This window comes from Podarcis erhardii (assembly GCF_964252035.2).
Source record: "Podarcis erhardii genome assembly, chromosome: 8".
Taxonomy (NCBI): domain Eukaryota; kingdom Metazoa; phylum Chordata; class Lepidosauria; order Squamata; family Lacertidae; genus Podarcis; species Podarcis erhardii.
The window spans coordinates 24,897,927-24,920,797 of NC_138499.1; the positions used below are offsets into that span (position 1 = coordinate 24,897,927).

Below are 22,871 nucleotides of genomic sequence, written 5' to 3' on the forward strand. Positions count from 1 at the left end.
TTCCTTCCAGTAGCACCTTAAAGACCAACTGAGTTAGTTCTAGGTATGAGCTTTCGTGTGCATGCACACTTCTTCAGATACATAGTATCTGAAGTATCATCTCTCTATACATATCTGAAGTATCATCTCTCTATACATAGTCAGAGAGATGAAAACATTGCTTATTTGGACACACTATTCCCAATTCTTACAGCCTAAAGAACAAGTGAAACGAGCTGAGTCTGGAATAACCTTGTGAAGTGAAAGGATAAGAAAGAGGGATTTATATCTAGATGCTAGGATAGAGATGATAAGGAAAACAGGAAAACAGGAAGACACAATGAGAGGCAAAGGAGGTGCTGTGGGATTGGTGGAAGTCAATGTTTTTCTTTTTAGTGTTTATATTATTAACTTGTAAGATATGGATTTGTTTTTTGGGGGGTTTTTTGAATGTTGGTTTTTGTGTTTTGTGTATTGTTATTTTTCTATATTTTTTGTGTTGTAGTTGTTGTGTGGAAAATACTAATAAAATTTATAATAATGGGGAGGGGGAGAAGTAAAATGTAGCTTCCTATAGAAGAGATTAGGAGATGGATATACCAGTCAGGCACATGAACTCACTAGGATCCCACAGGTAAGCATTATTTTGGAATGGAAAAAGGCCATAGTGCAGTGGTAGAGCATTTGTCTTGCATTGCAAAAGGTCCCAGGTTCAATTGCTGGCATCTCTAGGTACAGCTGGAAGAGGCTGCTATCAGGAGGTGGACCTGTAAACCAGCAAAAGCATATTGGGAAATGATATATAATGAATTAAAGAAAATGTTTAAAGTGACTTTTAGTAAAAAAAACAACAACCCAGAGGCTTTTCTATTAGGTATAATCGGAGAAGAAATCCCAAAAGAGAAAAAGGTCCTATTCATGTATGCGACGACAGCAGGGAGAATGTTATGTGAACTCCATCGAAAGAAGAATGGATAGTGAAATTGATGGACTATGTCGAAATGGCGAAAATGACAGGGAAGATCAGACACCAAGAAGACAAAAGATTTCAAAAAGAATGGATTAATTTTGTAGAATACCTCAAGGGGCACTGTAAACACTTTAAAACATTAGCAGGCTTAGAATAGCACCAGTGATATAATTAGGGTAAATTTTGAAACAAGGTAGATGAAAAAATTAGATAATGATATAAAGAGTCAGAAAAGATAGTAGGCAATGATGGGAAACCAGGGAGGAGGTGGGGGGAAGTCCAGGGGTTGAGAACCCCCAAAAGATAAAAGTTTTGTTGTGTTGATACGAATGTAAAAATGTAAGCAAAAAATCCTTAAAATTAGAGAGAGAGAGAGAGAGAGAGAGAGAGAGAGAGAGAGAGAGACTGCTATCTGGAAAGCCACTGCCAGTCAGAGCAGACAGTACTGAGCCCGATGCACCAATGGCCTGACCTGGTATAAGGCAGCTTCCTATGTGGAACACAAAGAGCTATGGAGATTTCCTAGCCGTGACCGCAGATTAGAACCACATATGCGTGCCAAAAATACAGTTCCTATTGGCATCTCTCACTCGAATGACAGGAGTCTCATCAGAGAGCTCTGAAAGGCCAGAACAATGTGGCTTAATGTTCAATAACTATGGATTTGGTAAACCTTTTGTTAGAATGCCTCCGTGTCACATTTGAATAGGTTGTGAACATGGAAGCTAGTTTGAGAAGCAGCAGGAATCTGAGATTTACACTGCTAAAATTTAAGTTCACCATCCTGGCTGGGAGCTTAATTAAACAAAGTAGGATTTAGTTAATGATATTCAGTGCTTATGTAATCCCCTGGAAAAAAAATTCTGCCAGCAGTACACTGATGAGATGCTTCTCAGTTAACAGTGAAGCCTATCTTCGCATCCATTAATTATACAAAAGGAAGCAGCCAGCATGTATGGCAGACGGCACACACTTGCCCCAAGGTTGCTAATCCCTAAAGCGAAAACTGACAGGTTCTCATCTGGCTTCAAAACAGTCTGCAGAGCTGGTGCATGTGACTTTTCAAAACCACAACGTCCTTTGTAATTACAATGTAAAGTCCTTATCCCGGGTGCTTTAAAGACGCTTAAGAAACTCATTCAATAGGAGCCAGAAATAAAAATAGACGCACATCTCAAAGGCTGTGCCCTGCACCAGGCACTGCAAATCGTGGTTTATGAATGTTTTAGTTGTAAACAGAAACAACCCATAATATCTGTAGGGAAGCATGAAGGGCACAGGACGGAGCGCTTGCATGTGCATTAAGCTGCTTTTAACACACAAAGCAGGATCAGTTGTGAGGTAACAATTTGCATTCACTCAACGTGTCATCCTTTGCAACAGACCTGATGAAATTCACGGCAGAATCCAGCTCCACCACCCAGTGGCATAGCAAGGTCAGGTGGTACCCGGGGCAGAAAATTTCTTGTCACTCCTGCCTACACTGAAATCTAGTTGGACTCCCAAGAGACTGTGATCTACTCACGGTATAAAAACACTGGCTGTGATCTACCCATTGTCTATGGCAGAAGCTACTGAGATTTTTTTTTGGGGGGGGGAGGGTTGGTTAAAGTTGTTGAACTTTTTTCGGGGGGTTACAGGGTTTGGGTCCTGAGTTGAGGGAGCTTGCCTGCCTCCTTCCCTTCCTCTCCCTGCCTGCCTACATGCCTCCTCCAGCAGCCCGGGACCGCAGGGCTGTCAAAACGAAGGGGGAAGGGAGGAACGCCACTGCCAAACTGCCACAGCTCCCCCCCTTCCCCCAATGGCTCGGGGTAGGCGGGAGTCGCGGGTGGGCGGCACGCCAAATGTCAACCCCCTCAGAGATGATACTTAAGGAGGTCTGGCCCCACCTTGCTCTGCCCCTGCCGCCACCTTCGTATTCATGGAACACAAAGTGGGGGAGGCAATGTAGCATTAGGAGACAGTGGGGTGTAGTGGTTAAGAGCGGTGGACTCGTAATCTGATGAACCGGGTTCGCGTCCCCACTCCTCCACATGCAGCTGCTGGGTGACCTTGGGCCAGTCACACTTCTCTGAAGTCTCTCAGCCTCACTCAGCTCACAGAGTGTTTGTTGTGGGGGAGGAAGGGAAAGGAGATTGTTAGCCGCTTTGAGACTCCTTAGGGTAGTGATAAAGCGGGATATCAAATCCAAACTACTCTTCTTCTTCTTCGGAGGGGCTGAAGCCTTCCAAACACCGCAGCCTTTGCCATTATCATCACCACCACCACCACCACCGTGGAGCCTTTAAATGGTCCTTTAGCTGACAAGCAATAAACATTCAGTTCTAATGTTTAAATGGCTACCCAAAAGTAAAAATGTAAGAGTAGAAAGTTGAAATCCAGACCGTTGCCCTACAATAAGTTGGGGCCTGGAATAAATTACTTGGACTTTTATAAAGATAAGAAGAGCCTCTGGTTTAAATGTCTCATGTGTTTATACATAAAAAGGTGAATCAAAGTTTGAAGATGAGAGACAGCTGCTAAGGTAGTTATACTCCTTGGTCACCATTTCCCATCAATGCTGCATGCCCAGTATTCCCTAAGACAGTTAACTGCTTTTCCTCTGACGTCCATCTCTTCAACAAGTTTACAAAGCTTTAACATGCTAATCCCAGGCTGGCTATCAAAGGAAGATCAGCGGTGACCTTTAGCCAGGACCTCTAGCCACAAATCACTAGAGTCAAGCAGACATATTGATTCTTCATCAGGAGAAATGGCAGCAGCAATCGTGACTTGATGCAAATTGGGTGAAGGCTGCATCATATCAGCAGCTTTTTCTCACAATCCATTACTGATAATTGTGCACAGAGGTGACAATGAAACCTACATCCTATACCAAGCACTGCTTGTACTTTGCTTCCTAAGGTTTCTTGTTGTAAATTCTGATTTTTTTTCTGGACAAGCGACACCCACTGACCCACCACCTAGTCTTTGCCCTGTGTATCCTTCTTTTAAAATCCCCTTTTCTTTTTTAAAAGGTGAATTTGTACCATATTTTTAAAATGGAGAGACCCATGCCAAGCCAGATTCTACTGCGGGCAGGAAATAAGCCCGAGCCAGAGTTCTGCTTTTGTTGTTGTTGTTTAGTCGTTTAGTCCGACTCTTCGTGACCCCCTGGACCAGAGCATGCCAGGCACTCCTGTCTTCAACTGCCTCCCATGGATCACTGTCTTGCCATGGCGAAGGGGCTTGAGTAACTCAGAAAAGCTATAAGCTATGCTGTGCACGGCCACCCAAGATGGACAGGTTACAGTGGAGAGTTTTGACCAAATGTGATCCACCTGGAGCAGCCACTCCAGTATCCCTGCCAAGAAAACTCCCTGGATGAGGGGGCCACTAGGGGGCGCATCGGAAGATGGCTGGCAATAACATCTCTCCGACCCACACGAGGTAATTTGGAGGCTATGATGGGAGTAATTAGCCTCCCTACCCCCCCCCGGATGGGGGGGACTGCCTTGCCTGCTGTGCCCTATACCACCCCCGAATTTGTGGGGATGGGGGCACTAGGCACAAAGCCCTCCTGTGGGATTCCGGTGCTCCTGGACGCCGTCCCTGATCCGCGCCACTAGCTGCAAGAACTTCAAAAGAAACAATTTGGATGAAGGAATGCACATATCTCAAGGAAGAAGGGGGAGACAGGAAGAAAAAGATGCTACAGTCGTTAAAAAAATGTCCAGCTTACTTCATCACTCAGCAGAAATTCTGTCTTCTATAACACTGGGAAAGAATTATGTGAGAAACAGCTGCGGTTTGAGCCATTTAATCCTTAAAAAGAAAGATTTAAATTCCATCTGATCATTAGCAAGAGCTCTACCACCCCAAGGCAAAGACAAAAGTCCAGCATTCTCTTCAATGCTGTTAGTCTAAGACTGTATTTGAAACTTCATGTCTCTCAGAGATACTCTTTATGATTCTAGTTTTAAAAAGGGATTGCCGTAATAATGCACTGGAATTGCATGCTGTAGCCATATATATACCCATCTGTCTCCAAATACCTTAAATCTGAGAAGGGACAGGTAAAGTAGAAATTATAGTATGTGCTTTGATTGATAGCCTACATGTGAAGATGTAGATGCTTACCTCAGACTGTATTAAGAATGTGTCAAGAACATTGGTGCAGGAAAAAAACGGACTTGAGCTAGCCTGAAAGTAGGTGACTTGTTCTTGTTGCGAATCAGGCACCCAGCTCTGATAATGTTTCCTATGGGAACATGACTTGCTTTCTATGCATGTGTAAAGTTAAGGCAAGGGAATGCCTGTGTAATTTATGGGCCTGTGGACATTACTTTTATGGGTTCCCCAGCAGCTGCTGCTATGAGCAAGTAAAGTGGCCTTGAACATCACAATGATGTAGTTATGGAAGAAATCCACTACACGTATCATTTTTAGTCAAACACATCTTCCTACTAAGCTCATAAAAATATCAGGCACACCACATTCCTCTGCCAACTGTGATTCCAACCCTGACGAAATTTGCATTCCATCTCTTATAACAAAGCCCAGACATCTTTATACAGTGGTGCCTTGGGTTACAGACACTTCAGGTTACAGACTCTGCTAACCCAGAAATAGTACCTCGGGTTAAAAACTTTGCTTCAGGATGAGAACAGAAATCGCATGGTGGCGGCAGTGGGAGGCCCCATTAGCTAAAGTGGTACCTCAGGTTAAGAACAGTTTCAGGTTAAGAACGGACCTCCAGAACGAGTTAAGTTCTTAACCCGAGGTACCACTGTATAATAATTATTAATTGTCCTTCAGTTCACTACAACCGTTTTAACAATTCCCAGCTGTCAGTTTCCAAAGTAGAAGGTGTCTGGCTGTAATGCCCTCTGACCTGGAAGTCCTTCTGTGGATGTTGCAGCTAGTTGTGTTCAGTGGTGCAGGAAAGACTGCAAATTATCAAATAACATTCTTTTCTTTTTATTGCTTCATGCATTCCGTAGATGAACCGTGACACTTGGCTCACTTTAAAAGACAGACAATTTCTGGAGGATATGGCGTTTCCTTCCTTCTGAAATGTATATTGTATTCCAAGTACCTCCATTGATTGACATGAGTGGCAGGATAGGACTGCTGTTGGATGAATCACATTGTTGTGCCTTTGCAAGTATCCCCACCTACACACATTTACATGGATGTCAGCCTCGTTGCTGCCCATGGAACTTACTTCCAGGTTAAAATAAAAACCCCAGCTATGGTAGTACCTTCAGATTCATTATGGAGCCTATCCAAACATTTCACATCTTATCCTTTTGGACTGCAAGTCTTTCTTGGCAGGGTAGGCTGTTATTCAACACAATTGCCAAAGTAAATATTTAATTATTGTTAACATAATCACAAAGAGTCCCCTGATATGCAAAACAAAAACAACTGGTTATAAACAGCACTATGTTCCAGCGTTGAGAAAGGATGGTTGACACGTTAATTTGCGAATTCAGGCACAAAATAACCCAAATTGTAAAACAAAATGCAACTGTGGTGCTAACATTTGAAAATGGTGTACACATGTTTAGAAACTGTCAGGATTCCCTGCAATATATATCAATGTATGATGATGGGGAAAGCATTGGACGGCCATCTCCATACGTCAGGTATGTGCACCATTCACAACTCACATTGCTATAAGTGTATTTTGCCATTTCAATTCATCAATGCATCATTGATCAGTGCATCAATGTTAAGCCTTTCCAAATGTGACCGCAGGTATTATACAAACCTAGAGAGGGATCTGGAAATGTAATTTTCTATTTCAGATGCAGAGGAAAAACAAACATTTGCCTATCCTTTTCCCCCTTCACATCTGAAATAAACCAGTATTCTATCTCCTGGCCCATTAGGTTCAGCTGCCCCAATTTAGAGATAGCTTGTGCATCATCTTGGGAGAGGAAGGTGAGAAAACTGTATCTTGGACACAAGAAGAATGCAAAAGAACAGGAAGCACCAGGCACTGGAACTACTTGTTCCTTCCTGCCTTCACATCATGCCTGAAGTACAAAGAGCAGAATCTCCCAAATTTAACAGTGTTCAGTATAGAAAGAGGATAGGAGGAGCAATTTATAATACTAGCTGCAACTTCCTATTGGAAATGAAGCCTTTGGTAATAGACTTGGCACCAATTTGTTTAAGAAAAGCAGGGAGGAGAGAAGGGGTGCTTCACAAAACATTGGAAGAGTGGCCTGATTGGGAGGGAAAAATCAGTAGCACAGAGTTGTTTTTAAAAACAGACAGGGGAAGGATACCAGCCTGATCTGGCACAAGCTAAGTCTCAAACAAGTAGAAACACACACTATCAAGAACTTCATGTTTAGTCTTGCTTTCAACCTTGAATCGCTATGAACTGCCCCCTGTCTCCATGCACCAAAAAAAAGGAGTCAAGGTGCCGTGAAATGCAAAACTTTGCAACTTGCTCTGCTCTTGTTCTTACACCCATATGACATCTGACTAAGTGATTGATTTCCTCCCCCCTCCCCCAGCCACATGGACCTTATTGTGTTCCCTTTCAAATTAAACATGAGCAGGAGCACCCTCCATGGTTGCAAGAGAAGAAGAAGCTCAAGCTGAATTGCTGGACAGCTCCTTTTGGCACAGGTTGCTTCTGCGCTAGGTGTGGGGCCCTCAAAGAGCTGCTGAAGCATCTCCAGAAAAGCGAGGCAAAGTCTTGCAGGCCAGCTTTTTTGGAGCATTCATGGGAGGACGAAGATGCCTTTGAAGATCAGGAGCAGGGGGAAATTCCCCAACATTGTTGGGAGGTAGAAGCTTGCTTAACTTTAAAAGGTGGCCATGGAGTATTTTGTTCCTTGCTTTCAAAAGAACAAAAAACAACGAAAGCAACAACAACTTGTGGCAGCTATTCTGCAGCCTCCCAACCAGAGCAGTGCAGTGTCTTTCCCATGGACATTCCAGGAATTGTGACCAGTTAGATGAAAATAAGCTTATGCCATCCATGAAACTTTTTTTTAAAAAAAGTAAGTTTAAGAAGCAAGCAGTGGGAAAGGAGCATGGGACCTTCAGCTGTCAGAAAGTCCAAGACAGAGAACAGAAAAAGGGATATGATAATCATGTGTGCTCACATGACAGAGATTTAAAAGTACGATCTTCGGTGCTCTGTTGCAGCACAGTAGTCACATGGGGGAAAGGGATGTGGGGAAAAGGGGGAAATTTGCTAAATGAAATTTGCTGGCAGTGTACTACTGGGGGAACCCAGTGGGTGGCAAAGAAAAGGGCAGACTGCTTTTTACTAGAAGTCTGGTTGCATGTAGAAAGCCTCCTTTCCCCTCCCATGGCTCCATCTTCCCTCATCCCTAAGCCCAAGCATCCTTCTATTGTTTTATTTATTTTTTGTATTTCTATCCCACCTTTGATTTCAAGGAGCTCAAGATGTCATGCATGGCTGTTTCCCTCCACTTTTCATCCCCACAACAAAGTTAGTTGGGCTCGGAGAGGCAGGGACTGGCCCAAGGTCACCCAGTGAGTTTCATGGCTGAATAGGAATAGTCTCCCAGGTCCCAGTCCAACACTGGCTCTCCTTGACAGAGACTCCCACCCTTGTGAGATTAAGCCAAGGGCTCCATGTGGCTCGTGGGCTGCTGGCTGCCCATTTGGCTCCAGGACAGCCTTTGCCCTAGTGCCCTGCAGAAGTTTCGGACTACACCCCTCCCCAGCCCCAGCCAGTATAGGGAAGGGCTATAGTCCAGTGGCAAAGCATCTGCTTCAATCTCTGGCATCTCCAGGTGGGGCTGAGAGAGGCCCCCCCCCATCTGAAACCCTGAGGAGCCACTGTAGAGACTACTACTGAGTTAGCTGGACCAACGGTCTGACACAGTCTGCGATGTTTCCAAATGGTCTGGGAGTAGCAATACAACATTTGGATGTTGGCCAAAGCTGGAGAACCATGAGGCTCAGAGGAAGCAATCCATTAAAAAAAAATGCCTGTGCACTAACATTTCAGAATGTGCCTTCATGGCGCAACATTCACCCCAGTCAGAGAAGCACTGAACCCTGTACCCACGATCTTTAAAAGAGGGGTGGGGCTAGGTTCTTTTGTGGAATAAAACCACCTCTAGAAATTCACTTAATGGAAAAATTTGCCTGGGACAGTTGTTCTGCATGCTGTACATGCAGACAGAAGACAAAGCAGACACTATCCGATTTCTCTCGGAAAGACAATAGCATTTGTTGCTATATAATTGCCAGGACACAAAGTGCAGGTACTGTTACTGGCCAGGCAGCGATAGTAATCAATGCTCGTTGGTGACAAAGACAGAAAGGCAGGACTGAGAAGGGCACAAGAATTCCAGAGTGAGGGTGAACTATGGCATCCACTTGAAGCCCAGGGAGGATACTGGCAAATCTAGCCTAAAGGCACGCGATGCAGCAACCTCATTTAAGCTAAGCAGGCCTGGGGCTGTACAGCATCTGGATGGGAGACTGCCTAGGAAACTTACACCACTATGAACTCTGCAGAACAATGGTGGGACCTAAATGTGATTCATAAAATAAAGAGAAGGCACAAGCTTTTCTAGTTGAGTGGTCATAGCCAGACAGACTGACTATCCCATCTGCTTACTCCACAGCATTCTTTTAAATTCATTGCATTAGCAGTCTTCTATCCAGGAGAATCTATATAGGACACCATTCTCAATTTCACAGCTATCCATATTTTGAGCGTAACTTTGTAGCAGAAGAGATGGGCCATTACTCAGTGATAAACACATGCCTTAGGTATAGAAGGATCAAGGTTCAATCCTGGCACCTGCAGGCTGGACTTGGAAGACGTCCGTCAAACAATGGACAACACTGACCTGAATGAACCAATTGTCTGATTTGATATAAGGCAGCCTCCTGGCCTAATTTGGCTTAGAACTAAATAGATATGTTAAAAGATCTACTGGGGTGTCTTTCTTTAGTGACAAGAGTCTCATCAGACAACTCTGAAATACCTGAACAATGTGGCTTGGTATTCAGTACCCATGGTGATCCATCCTTAGCCCTCCAATTTATTCCTTCCCTGCCACCACTCCCACTTTTGCAGATTCTAACTGCTAAAACAAACATTTCTCAACAACTGCTCTGTACTGCTACAGAAACAGTGCTCAAAATTTTCTGTGCTGCCATCTGAGATTCTGCAAACATATTCCCACTGCACATACACAATCGAAACACCAGTCTAATAAATGGGATTCCGATATCTCTATTCTGTTACCTATATCTTGAACAACCCTGATCGGCTTTAGTTAGGCTGCTCTCATAAAAATGATTAATTGAAAGGCCATTTTTTTTATAACCCTTCCAAAAATTTTTATAACCCTTCCAAGAGTAAAGACTAGTCTCCTTGAATTAGTTTTAGGATGTTTATACATGGAAGTTCTGTGTGTTTGTCTATGCTTTTACATATAACACACTTGTAAGTCAAACTATTTTTTTACTAAGACACGTTTGCTTTCAAAATAGTTCTATTCACAATAGATTCATTCCAGACTAAAAGATATTCTTGACATGAATCATGCTAAAAGTGCAGTATAACTCTAACCCTAATCTCCCTATTTCATACAAATGTGACCATCACCTCCCTATTTTACATCTCTAATGTTCATTCATAAATATTTGTAAAAGCTTTTTTAGAAAGGGGTCTTGAGGCCAGTTGCTCTCAAGCCAGACATTCCATCTACATTTGCAAGGTTGTAAACTTGTGCCATTCTAGAAAAAGCTTCAGAAAACCTTTTACAACATAAAGTTAAGTCTTTACAACTACAACAGAGATGCATTAACAAAATGAGACAGACAGGAGGAGGGCTCTCTCCCAACCCTATAAATATTCTATACACTATCACATGTGCCTGCCAACGATTTTGTTTAGCTTTCGTATATTAATTGAAAATGCTAAATCAATTTCCCATTAACTTTAAAGTGAATGGGACTCCAATGGTTCTATAGGATTTTGAAAATGTTATTGTTAATTTAGTCTTGCGTATATATAATTTCCTATTATTTAGTTGGAATGTCTTAAAGTCAATTTCATCTTCAAAATCTACAGTTGCTTCCCAAGGCTTAAAAAAAAGGAAAAAGTTCAATGAGTAAATCCAACTGCAATCTTCAATGATGTCACTGCTGAAATGCAAAGTCCTGAGCAGTCCTGGCTCCAACGCCTGCTTGATCTTCTTCTACACAAGGCAGCAAACACAATAGTCGGTTTTAACTGCGAATCCCAGAAAAATGTCGTCACTGGCTTCTGGGAAGTAGATTATTCTAAATGCCAACAAGGTATGCCAAACCCTAACAGAAACTGGGTCTGTTCCAACTATTTTTTCCTCCCTGTTGACTTCCAGAACTAAGTAAGTTGTTGCTGAATTTCCAATTCCCATGTGGCATATTGCTCTCAAATGAACCTCAGGCTTTTTTTCTTTTTTAAAAAGTGTATTTCTTGGTAGACATTTTCAGGATTTAAGCAGAAGCTAAAACATTAAACCTGGTTTAATGTTAATGCAGTAAGTCTGTATTCATCCAAAGTCTTATGGTGGATACAGATGCCACTACTGTACTGAAGAATCCACTCTGAATAAGCTTTTGGTGCAATTCGCACAGGCTTTTATTAACCCAGGATGTGTCCCTGCTGTACTTTTTTTTAAAAAGCTATTTCACTGTGTATGTGCTTTTGCCTGGTTTACTGGCTATTTACTGAATGATTTTATTGGTATTGCTCCCTGCTATTTATAATGAAAAGTGGGTAAGACATTTTATAAACAAATGGAGCGTAGCAGGATGTAGCAGACTTCTCCAGACCTAATGAGGTGCTATGTATATTTCATATTGCACCCCAAGACTATTGACTTGGTCCTTTCATTATGCGAAGTTAAGAGGAGTGCTGCTGAGCATATCCAAAGTGATTTCCCTTCTGCCCTGCATATCTCCCAGTACATTTCCGAGCACAATTCAAACTGTTGGTGCTGACCTTTAAAGCCCTAAATGGCCTTGGTCCAGTATACCTGAAGGAGCGTCTCCATCCTCATCGTTCTGCCTGGAATCTGAGGTCCAGCACCGAGGGCCTTCTGGCGGTTCCCTCACTGTGAGAAGCTAAGTCACAGGGAATCAGGCAAAGGGCCTTCTTGGTAGTGGCGCCTGCCCTGTGGAACACCCTCCCACCAGATGTCAAAGAGAACAACAACTACCAGATGTTTAGAAGACACCTGAAGGCAGCCCTGTTTAGGGAAGCTTTTAATGTTTAATAGATTATTGTATTTTAATATTCTGTTGGAAGCTTCCCAGAGTGGCTGGGGAAACCCAGCCAGATGGGCAGGGTATAAATAATAATAATATATCATCATCATCATCATCATCATCATCATCATCTCCAAGCCTATATATTTCTACTGCCAATAATGTCCCATTGAATCCAATGGGGATTATTCCCTCCCTACCCAGCAACACAATGTGAAGGGTCCCTCCCAGGCTGCTCTCGCCCATTGCCAAATGCCTAACCCAACACAAATCAACCAGTGTTGCTTTTGTGTGCCCCCACCACCTGGTATTTTCAGATGTACTGGCTCCGAACATGGGAGGTTCCATTGTGTGGTCATAGCTAGGTTATACCCACACACAGACCTTCCCTCCTCCGTTAATTGCATGGCTGCTGGCTTAGATGGCTTTGAAAGATTAGGCATCTGCCTTGCAATGATCATCTGAGGAAATGTCATTAAGATGCAGAACAAGTGGCACTAAGCTATGCTCGTTATATTATTAACAGGCAAACGTCCCTTACCCCTCCTCCTTCTCCCTCCCCAGCATTTTGGAAAGTTGGCTTTGGGGTGCTACTCAAACAAAAGGCCGGATTAGAGAGGCAGTATTTCTACTGCTTTTTACTATTCCTTTTTTAAAAAGTGAGAATACCAGGCTTTGTACCTGGGACAGTCTGTATGCAAAGCATTGCTCTGCTAATGAGCTATGACTGCTTCTCAACTGGTCTGGGACGGATTAGGGGCGGACAATCGTAGAGTTGGAAGGGACATTGAAGATCCTCTAGTCTATGGGTAGGCAAACTAAGGCCCGGGGGCTGGATCCAGCCCAATTGCCTTCTAAATCCAGCCCGCAGACAGTCTGGGAATCAGTGTGTTTTTACATGAGCAGAATGTGTGGTTATTTGTGGGGCATGGGAATTCATTCATTATTATTTTCCCCCAAAATATAGTCCTGCCCCCTGCAAGGTATGAGGGACAGTGGACCGGCCCCCTGCTGAAAAAGTTTACTGACCCCTGAAGTCTAGTCCAACCCCCTGCAAGGCAGGAATATGCAGCTGTCCCATATGGGATCAAACCTGCAACCTTGGTGTTATCAACACCACACTCTAACCAACTGAGCTATCCAGGCTAGATCCTTTCCTTTCAAATAGTTTTGGGGAAACAACCTTCATCTTAATTTATATTGCCATGTGGTTAATCCATCTTCACAGCAGCCTGCTAAAGACAAATGCAAACATGCTGTGGTGTTCAAAACACAAAATTTCAAACATTAAAAAAAATAAGAAGTTCCTTTATCATTTATTTTTTAAAAGCACCTCGGATTCAATTGTGCATTTTCTTTACAGTTCATATACTCCATTTTGTACTGCACTTCGAAATACTTTGTGGCTCGTCTGTCAAGGAAACTGCCTGTGGGCTTTACAAACAGTGGCAGCCGCAGGGAATTACTGTATCTTATAAAGAATTACGTTGCTAATAATACATCGCTTTAGGGTGTTAGCTCTCCAGAAATAAACTCCTCTTCTGAAAAGCAGCATTAGCTGCTGAAGTCAGCATCCCTCCACAAAAGTAGCATGAACTACAGGGAGAAAGGGCAGAGAGCCAACACAGGAGGCAAAGAGCCAGGATAATGGAAGGGAGCATGAGCGTGGAGAGACAGAGAGAAGATGGCAACAGACAGGGCAGACCTCTGCTTTTTTGCTCCAAGTAAGTGTGCATAGCATTGCAGCCTCAGGATCCTGAAGCCAACAGGGCTAACTTCTGAGTATTTTGCAGTAGAAGCTACTGTGCAGTTACCAAAGGCAGGGTGATGGAATCTGCCACCCATATGGCTTGTTGCTTGGCACTTTCCAAACCACACGGCCAGCATGCTGTAGTATTTAGAGTGTCAGATTAGGACCTGGGAAAGCAGGGTTCGAATCCCCGCCCAGCCATGAAGCTCACTGGGTGACTTTGGGCCAGTCAATGTCTCTCAGCTTAGCCTAACCTCATAGGGTTGTTGTGAGGCTTATATGGGGAGAAGGAAAAGCATGAATACTACTTGAGATCTTTGGAGGAAAGGTAAGATATAAATGTAGTAATAATAATAGTAATATAGTGGTGTAGGGAAGGAAGTTTGGTTGGGGGAGGGAATTATAATGAAGTACATGCCACCATTTTTGTGCGCTAAGAGCTGAGAAATGGAAAGCAAGTGTAACTGCTTATTATGCACCAATTCCCCGCCCCTCCCCAGTCTAGAACATCTTGGTATACAGCAGGCAGGTCCAACTCCCAAGAGACTGTGAACTACTTCCACTACAAAAAACTGGCAGTGATCTACTCATTGGATTGAGCTTTTGGGGGGGAGCCTTCATCAAAGTTGTTGAGCAGTTTGACATGCCTGGTATATAGGAATACTATTTAAAAAATGATAGAAAGATAAGAGCTGAAAAACTGAAAAAATTCCACTCATTTCCCTTTGGACTTTTATACAGCATATGGTACCACGATGACCAGAGGTGGGGAACCTGTGACTCCAAGATGCTGCTGGCATACAGATCCTATCACTCCTTCCCATTGGCCCCATTGGCTGGGGTTGAGGTAAGTTGTGGTCCAACATCATCTGTGGGACCACAGGATCCCCACTCCTGACCCAGGCACACAACTACAAGTAAGTTCTCAAATGCAGTGGCGTAGCGTGGGGGGTGCCGGCCGCAACATCTGGGGGGGGGCACTCGCACTCGCAGCTCTCTGCCGCTACCTGGCTCACTCACTCTCTCTCACTGCTGTGCGAATCCGATCCGAGCCGCCGGGTCGCCGCCCACTGTGGAGGGGGGGGTGCCAGGCGTGCAGGTTAGGGGGCGCAAATTACTTGCCTTGCCCCGGGTGCTGACAACCCACGCTACGCCACTGCTCAAATGTACACTCAGAATGAATGAATGAATGAATCTTTATTTGTGTCAGCCATCGGCCATAGCAATAAAACAACAATACGATATACAAAGAATAGAAATAAAAAGTTAATTATATAAAATACATTTTAGGGTTTCGATGTACACCCAGACGCTCATTCAAAGGGCAACTGTGTTATTCTTTTATGCACTGAAAATATTTATGCGCCACTTTTCCATTAAAATATCCAAAATGGTTTGCAGGAGCTTTAAAAGAAAGCACCAGGCAACAAAACCAAAAAGCAGTCTAAATCCAATACACATTTACCAAGGAGTGAGGCCCATTGACGTCAACAGGGCATGCTTCCAAATGGACATGTATACTGTTATTATTTTTATTATTGTGTACCCATGCTTCACCCTAAGGTCCCAGTGTGGGTTACAACATTAAAACACAATGTTAAAACAATCTGCAGTCACAGAAATAACATCATGAATATAGCAGGTGCGGGAAACCTGTATCACCTCCAAATACTGCTGGACTACACCGCCCATCAGTTGCAAGTGTCAATTACTACCATTTATTATTTATGTAGCACTTCACTGTACAAAGCGTTTTACAATCTTTATTCCAACAATTTTCAAAGCAAACAAGGAAGTGTGTCATTAAAATTGCCTTTTGGCTGATAGAAAATGGGGATAGGAAGAGACTTGACCAACTACGTCACAGCTTAAACTTGGAACTAGGTGCTACAAAAGGTAGGTTCAACTTCTCCACCGTAGTCCTTACTGTTAAACTAGATGCAGTACCTCAAAGGTTAATAAATTATGTTCAATATTACTATTTCCGAAGTGCAAAATTTCTTCTCTCTGATCAACTTAATGCTCCTGTTGAGATTACGAGTGCTGGGCTGGCTGGAATGTGTTGGGCCCCTATTGGACAGCAAAACGTTCCACCATGTTGGGATATTTTTTAAAGATACCATTTTTCTGTAAATTTATTTAGAGATGAAACACTCTGACACCAGTAAGCCGGACTTCAGTAACAAGGCCATCCAATTCCACCCACCCCATGAAAAGCAACCACAGATGGAAAAAAAAGGAAGAGGACTCCTTTAACTTTGGCTACATCCACACCACACATTTAAGGCACATGACTTCCCCCAAAGAATTCTGGGAACAGTAGTTTCTTAAGGGTCCTGGGAATTGTAGCTCTATAAGGAGTACAATAGCTCCCATAATTCTCTGGGGCAAGCAGGAAAATGTGTGTCGACTCCCGGAAAATGGCCGCTACTACCTCTCAACCGCATGCTCCATCTGGGAGGTACAGTGGTATGACTGAGCCTGCCATGCTGGCCACTGGGAGACCACAGGTGAGCAAGTGGCAGCAACAGCTGCTGCCTGCCTGCCTCCTCTTCCTTCTTCAGTGGCACAGCAAGGAGGACAGAGCCCAGCTAGGTTGCTCAGGGATTGTGTGCAAGAAAAAAAGTAAAGAGGTTGGCTGCTTCTTGTATGCATGTTCTCTCTGGAAGGTTCCACCAGCCTGCTCTCCCAGTAAAGCAGAAGTTCAGGCTGGGCTTACAAAGAGACTGAGGGCAAGCAGGTAGAGAAGGAGGTGTCAGTCTGGCACATAAGGTAGTGGCAGCTTGCAGCCGGTGCTCATCTAATCCCACCTGCTGTGACCGGGCGTGCAAAGGTGTGGGAGGAGCAGTCACTGCCTTTTTGCACTCCCGCCTTCCCCTCTGGACGGCACATAGCAAACAGGAAAGCGACTGCTGCCAGAAAAAGTCACTTCTCCCTCCACTGGCTCACCTGTCCCCTCTTGGCAGGGCAGGGACAGGGAACCTGGACTCCAACTCCCATCATGCCTGAGCACTGGCCATCTGGGCAACAACATTTAGAGGGCCACAGGTTCTCCATCCTTGCCGTGCCCTCCCCCCCCCCCGAAGGGCAGAGGTGAAGAAGACTTGTCCTTTCTCTGGCAGGGTGGCAGGTGTAGTGGGCACTGCCAGCAAGCAAGTATTTCTATATTAAAATGGAGGGTTTCGTATACTCCCGGAGAAGCCACGCTGGCTACACTGTGTCTCCAGGGTCGTATCATGCCAATTGTATTCTCTATGGGGAGAGAGACGTTGCCATCTGCTTGTGCGCATCTGGGTTGATGACCGTGGTGAGAATAGGAAGGCGGAAAAGACGGGCCTAATCCTGCAAGGCTCTTTTCAGGTCCCAGTTGCTTCCCCCTCTCTCCCGGCGCTGCAGCAGAGAGATTTGGGCTCTGGGCTACTCTGCCAGAAAGAGTGTGTGTGCGTGTGCGTGTGCGTGTACGTGTAAAGCACACAGCCCCCTCCGGGAAGATGTGCAGCAGGGAGGACCAGGCTGCCTCGACCCCACCTCCCCCCCCCCCCGCGTGATGCCCAGAGGCAGAAGGCGCAGGTGGGCGAGCAAGTTGGGTACCAGAAGCGGACAGCCCAGTCTTCCTCGCTGCTGCTGGGGGAACCTGAGGGCGGGCAAGCCAGCAAACTCCGCAGCAGCTCCGCAGGGCCCGGTTCTCCGCGGGAAGCAAGCGCTTCTCCACCCACCTGCTACCCGGGTGTGCGAGCTGCGCAGCGTCGGGCCCCTCCCGCAGCCTGGACGCCGCTGCGGCCCTAAACCCGGAGCCTAACCGCGGAGCCCTTGGCTGCCTGCGCCTCGCTCGCCTTTCCCTTCCTTACCAGGTACCAGATGCCGAGGATGATGGTCCCGGTGCGGACATGGCAGCACATGCAGCAGCTGTTGGAGTAGAAGCGGGCCCAGGGGGAGCTCATCAGCTTCATGGTGCGGAGCGCAACAGAAAGAGAGAGAGAGAGAGACGCGCGTCTCCGGTCCCGGCGGCAGCTCAGCGGCGAATTCCCCCAGCGCTGCAGCAGCGCCTGGATACCGCCAGGAGGAGGAGGAGGGAGGAGGGAGGGAGGGGGAAACCTCCGTTCCATGACGTCATCGGGCCTCCCGCACGCCGGCGGGGAGGGGCGGCGCCTCCGAGCCCCGGATTGGGCTGGCGAGGAGCGCGCGCGCGCGAGGGAGGCCGGGCGGAGGAATGAATGAGAATGCCCGAGTGGGAAGATTCGAACCGCGGCCCATTGACAAAAGAGAGGCAGGCGCGCACGTTTGCGCTGCAGAGGGAAGTCCGTTCCACGCCGCCCCTAAAATTAAAGGGGCTCCCCTAGGAAACTGCGGCGACTTTGCGGCGCCATCGGAAAGAAAGGAAAATTACAGCAGGGACGTGGGCGGGGCATCTAGGCCGGAGGCGCTTCCGCTGGGATGTCCGGGCGACTGGCTGTGAAATTGGTCAAAATTTAAAAGCATCGAGAGCATAGGGTCACTGCAAGGGCGTCCCTGTGGAAGCAGCTTTGTCCTTTTAACTGTTAAAAATTAAATGCGGGGTGAATGGACCAGGAATAAAGGCTGCGCTCTGTGCGTGGGGGGGGGGGGGGTTGTTGGTTGAAGGCTTACTGAAGGCAGAGTTTGGGATATAAGTCATCAAAGAAATCACCTTTTGATGTTGTGATCTTCTCTTTCTCTCTCAAGGGTGCTGCTCCCTAGACCTGCTGCAGTCTTTCCTTTCCCATACAAAATACCCGCATGAACAGAGAGCTGTTGGTTTGCACCCCAAAGTTCTAGACCCAAATTATGCACCCCAGTGAAAGTGTGCACCTGCACAGACCTTGGGGCCTCAAATCTCAGAGGGGCAGGCCCCTGCCAGCTACATCGTAGCTGTGGCGCCTCCTGCAGCACCCCTGAGGCTCTGCGCCTCCCCTAAATCCGCCTCTGACTAGCATTGTCTTGGGCTCAAAAGTTCCTATGATTCCCACACTACGCCACCATTGCGTGGAAACCCAGCTCACTCCTATGCATGTATACTGATGGTGGGACTTATTGCTGCTCATGGGACTTACTGCCAAACAAGGAAGCAAAGAATTACAGCCTGTACTAGATAACAGTGAAGATCACCTGAAGCATGGAAGGGACCACGAGGGTAATCTAGTCCAACCCCTTGCAATACAGGAATCTTTTGCCCAATGTGGGGTTTGAACTCACAAACATGAGATTAAGAGTCTCGTGCTCTACTGACTGAGCTTTTGAATCCCAGGTAATCCGATATTTTATTCCCTTATCTCATTTCACTTTTCGGAGCATAAAAAGGCATTCAGTTCCAAAGCTGCCTTTATATTAAAATTTCTAAGCAGTGCTGAAAGATTTTTAACCTTTCATATCTTATCTGCTCCATCAGGAAGTTCAGATAAGCACACAAGGTCAAACACTGACAGCGGAGCTTCCTGTTCTAAAGCAGAAGATTGAAGTCTTTTAATTATTTTGGAGCTTCATAGATTCTTCCCCCCCCCCCCCTCCTTAAGAGATTGATTGGATTGGTTCAGCTGATTATAGAAACAGAGGGAGTTCTTGGCTTCTCTCCACTGTTTGCCAATTCACCTCCTAGGAGCTATTCAAGGACCCTTTCAGTGGTGGAAGATTGATAGCAGAAATAAAGAGAGATGAAAAATTAGACATTTTAAGATCTATTGCACGCCACTCTATAAATCCTGTTTTAATTCCACTGAAATAGAATACAATTTGGCCACTTTTCAAAGTCCATTTGAAACGTGGGCATTGCTTTAATGTGCTCTTTCTAAAGAGGATTACAGCACAGATCTGCACACTTCTCAAATGGAAGGCCCATTAAGTTTAATGGGGCTTTCTCCCAATTAAGTGTATACTGTAGGGTTGCAGCCTTAGATTACTTATAAGCAGGCATCACAGCTTGTCAAAAATCATATATCTGTCCCTGGAATACTATTTAGTGCTTCAGGGATTGGAGTCGTGTGATGTGAGGGCAGAAGAAAAGATGCATTTTTTTTTACAGCAGTAATGACCACATCTTATATTTGTTTAGCTCCTGCTTAAGTCCCATGGAGGTTAAGCAAGTCCTAGCTGACTGCTGAGTATACATGAATAGGAATGAAACATCCAAGCCACCACAAACCAAGATCAGAGTTATAATAAGGGCTCATGGAAGCATCAAACCTGAAAAGGGACTGCAAATCATTACCCACTAATTTATATGCTGGGATATAGCCGAGGTCTACAGTCCTGCACAAAGGTTGCTAAAAATTTCACTGACTTCCAATAAGCTCCTGCATATGGGCTGTTAATCAGTTTTCTAATGGTGGCACAGAGCTAACCGCAGAAAAAGAACATGTGGAATTCAGGGAACAAGAGAAAACTATATAGTATCAGAAGATGGGAGTTTGCAGAGCCACCAGTGAAAAAAACTGACAGTTGAACAGAAAAATCAAGCTTCTATCTTACTTCTGCGAGTTATTACGGAAATGGGAGATTTTCTCCTTGTCAGGCAGAAACAACATCCATTCTCGCTTGTAGGCTACCATTCTTATTGCAAATGTTGGACTTTAATGGTACATCTTAACACTCTAAAGCAGACTTCCCCAACCCACTGTGCTCAGGATGTTGTCAAACTGCAATGGGAGTCATCCAGCATTCAGAGGGCATCAGGTGGGCAAAGGCTAAGGACCAGAGGCTGATGGCTGGAAGGCTCTAGGCTGATACATAAGTAAACAGCCTAGTTCTAGGTCAAATACGTGGCATTTGCATACCCCCTAGGAACTCTCTTAACATGGACAATGTTATTGGACTTTTATTTAGAGATTGTTTTGTTTTTGCAGTTTGCATATGCAGCCAAGGAAAGCTAGCTGTATCCACAAGTCACTTTCTTTAATGTTGTGCTTTTAATGTTGAGGGTATTGCACTCTCATTTAGATGCTTAAATACTGTTGTGTACTTAACAGCAGACGTGTTTCAAGGACTTCACAAGCATTCAAGCTATTTAGCAACAATTGGCTTTAGTGAGTTTGAACTGGGAGGGGAGGAGATCTGCTCCTCCGTATCCTCCAGCGTTTCACCAGTCTTCTTCCACTCAAGTTATCTCTCTGCAACCTTGGGCAGCTGTCTGCACCCAGCTTAAAGTCTTCTCTCTTACTGTAACAGATTTGTTACCAGAGGATGAAGTCCCTCCCCTGATGGAGAATCAAACAAATGCACTGCAGTCATGTCAGCTGTGTTTGTTCCGGGTTAAAGAAAACACACAGCTTTTTAAATGAAGTGTTTCCAACATGCAACCACAGCTATAAAAAGGTAAAGGTACCCCTGCCCGTACGGGCCAGTCGTGTCCGACTCTAGGGTTGCGCGCCCATCTCACTCTAGAGGCCGGGGGCCAGCGCTGTCCGGAGACACTTCCGGGTCACGTGGCCAGCGTGACGAAGCTGCTCTGGCGAGCCGGCACCAGCGCAGCACACGGAAACGCTGTTTACCTTCCCGCTATAAAGCGGTACCTATTTATCTACTTGCACTTAGGGGTGCTTTCGAACTGCTAGGTGGGCACGAGCTGGGACCGAAAGACGGGAGCTCACCCCGCCGCGGGGATTCGAACCGCCGACCATGTGATCGGCAAGCCCTAGGCGCTGAGGTTTTACCCACAGCGCCACCCGCGTCCCAACCACAGCTATACTTATTTACAAAACTGGCACCATATTCAGAGATTTCTGCAACATGGAAATAACATCTTTCCAACCAAGGTCCTAGATGAACTCTGTGCTGCTATCTAGGGCCTTGAAATGCCTTCTTCACAGCCTTGCAAAGTATCACTGAAGATGTGATACTGACTTCTAAAAGTTTGTGACTGGCAGCTATTTCCTGTTCCTGCCTGCAATTTCTTGTGGGGTTTTTTGCCAAATTATAGGATATACATGTCTATAGCAATTGAAGTAGGGAGTCACATTGACAGCAGTCTTCTGATTCCACATACTCAAAGTGCTTTAAAATATATTTTCAAATTATTCCACAGAACTGGATTGGGGCCCTAAGTCAAATGGGCTGGATCAATAGTCACAATGGCCACCAACCCCCAACTCTTGTTTAAGGTTTTGTTTTGAACAAAGGAGAACAAAGACAAAAAATAAAGACAAAAAATAATAATGATCAATTAAAACACAGGTCCTATAATGCAGGTTGGTGTTAAGCTCTGGGTCTGAAATATATGAAGACTACAAAATTAAGGCTGCAATCCTAACCCCACTTACCTGGGAGTAAGCCCCATTAAATTCAATAGAAAAGGCAGAGGAATATAGTGTTACCAAAACGGCAAACAGCAACACTAGAAAGGTATTTCTGTGAACAGTTTTGAAAATTAATTTTAATGTATAACATTCTTTAGCAAATAGTTAAATAATGTCTGTCTACTGTAATTTTTTTGTTTTTTTAAAAAACAAAGTTTTCATCCACCTTGAGCCAACTTTGTAACAAACATGTATGAATTCTATACACTTTCCCCAAGAAAACCAAACGAAAAGTCAAGAGTAAAGCATGCAATGACTACCTAATCACATATCACATTTTGTTTTGTAAAGTTGTGCATACAAACAATTTCAAAAGTTACAAAACCCACATTAATCTTTGAAAAACATTCCATGCATTTACTAATGAGAATATGTTAGCTGCTTTGCTTGTGTTTGCCCCATAAAAGGTTATCTGGACGCAGTTGGCCATGAAGGCTACCGTTAGCCAATATAAGTAAAGTGTACATTCCATATTAATACAACTTTGTTTTGAGGGGAAAAAGGTCATTGCCAATTGTGCAAAGTAGAAAATTCCCGTCTTTACATTTTCTGGTTGCTAAATTTTGCTGCCTTGCTGACATTCAGGCAGGAACATTTAGGTTTTATGGATTCAAGT

General features: G+C 44.8%; 1 protein-coding gene across 1 annotated transcript in view; it reads right to left on the minus strand.

Moving 5' to 3' along the window:
• Positions 1-18,035, minus strand: part of LAPTM4B (lysosomal protein transmembrane 4 beta) — a 53,813-nt gene extending 35,778 nt beyond the window's left edge. Inside the window, exon 1 of the mRNA XM_081874733.1 lies at positions 17,801-18,035. Coding sequence (XP_081730859.1) covers positions 17,801-17,902 — 102 coding nt within the window. The 5' untranslated portion in view covers positions 17,903-18,035. The remainder of the gene's footprint in view (positions 1-17,800) is intronic.
• Between the last annotated feature and the right edge of the window lie 4,836 nt (positions 18,036-22,871).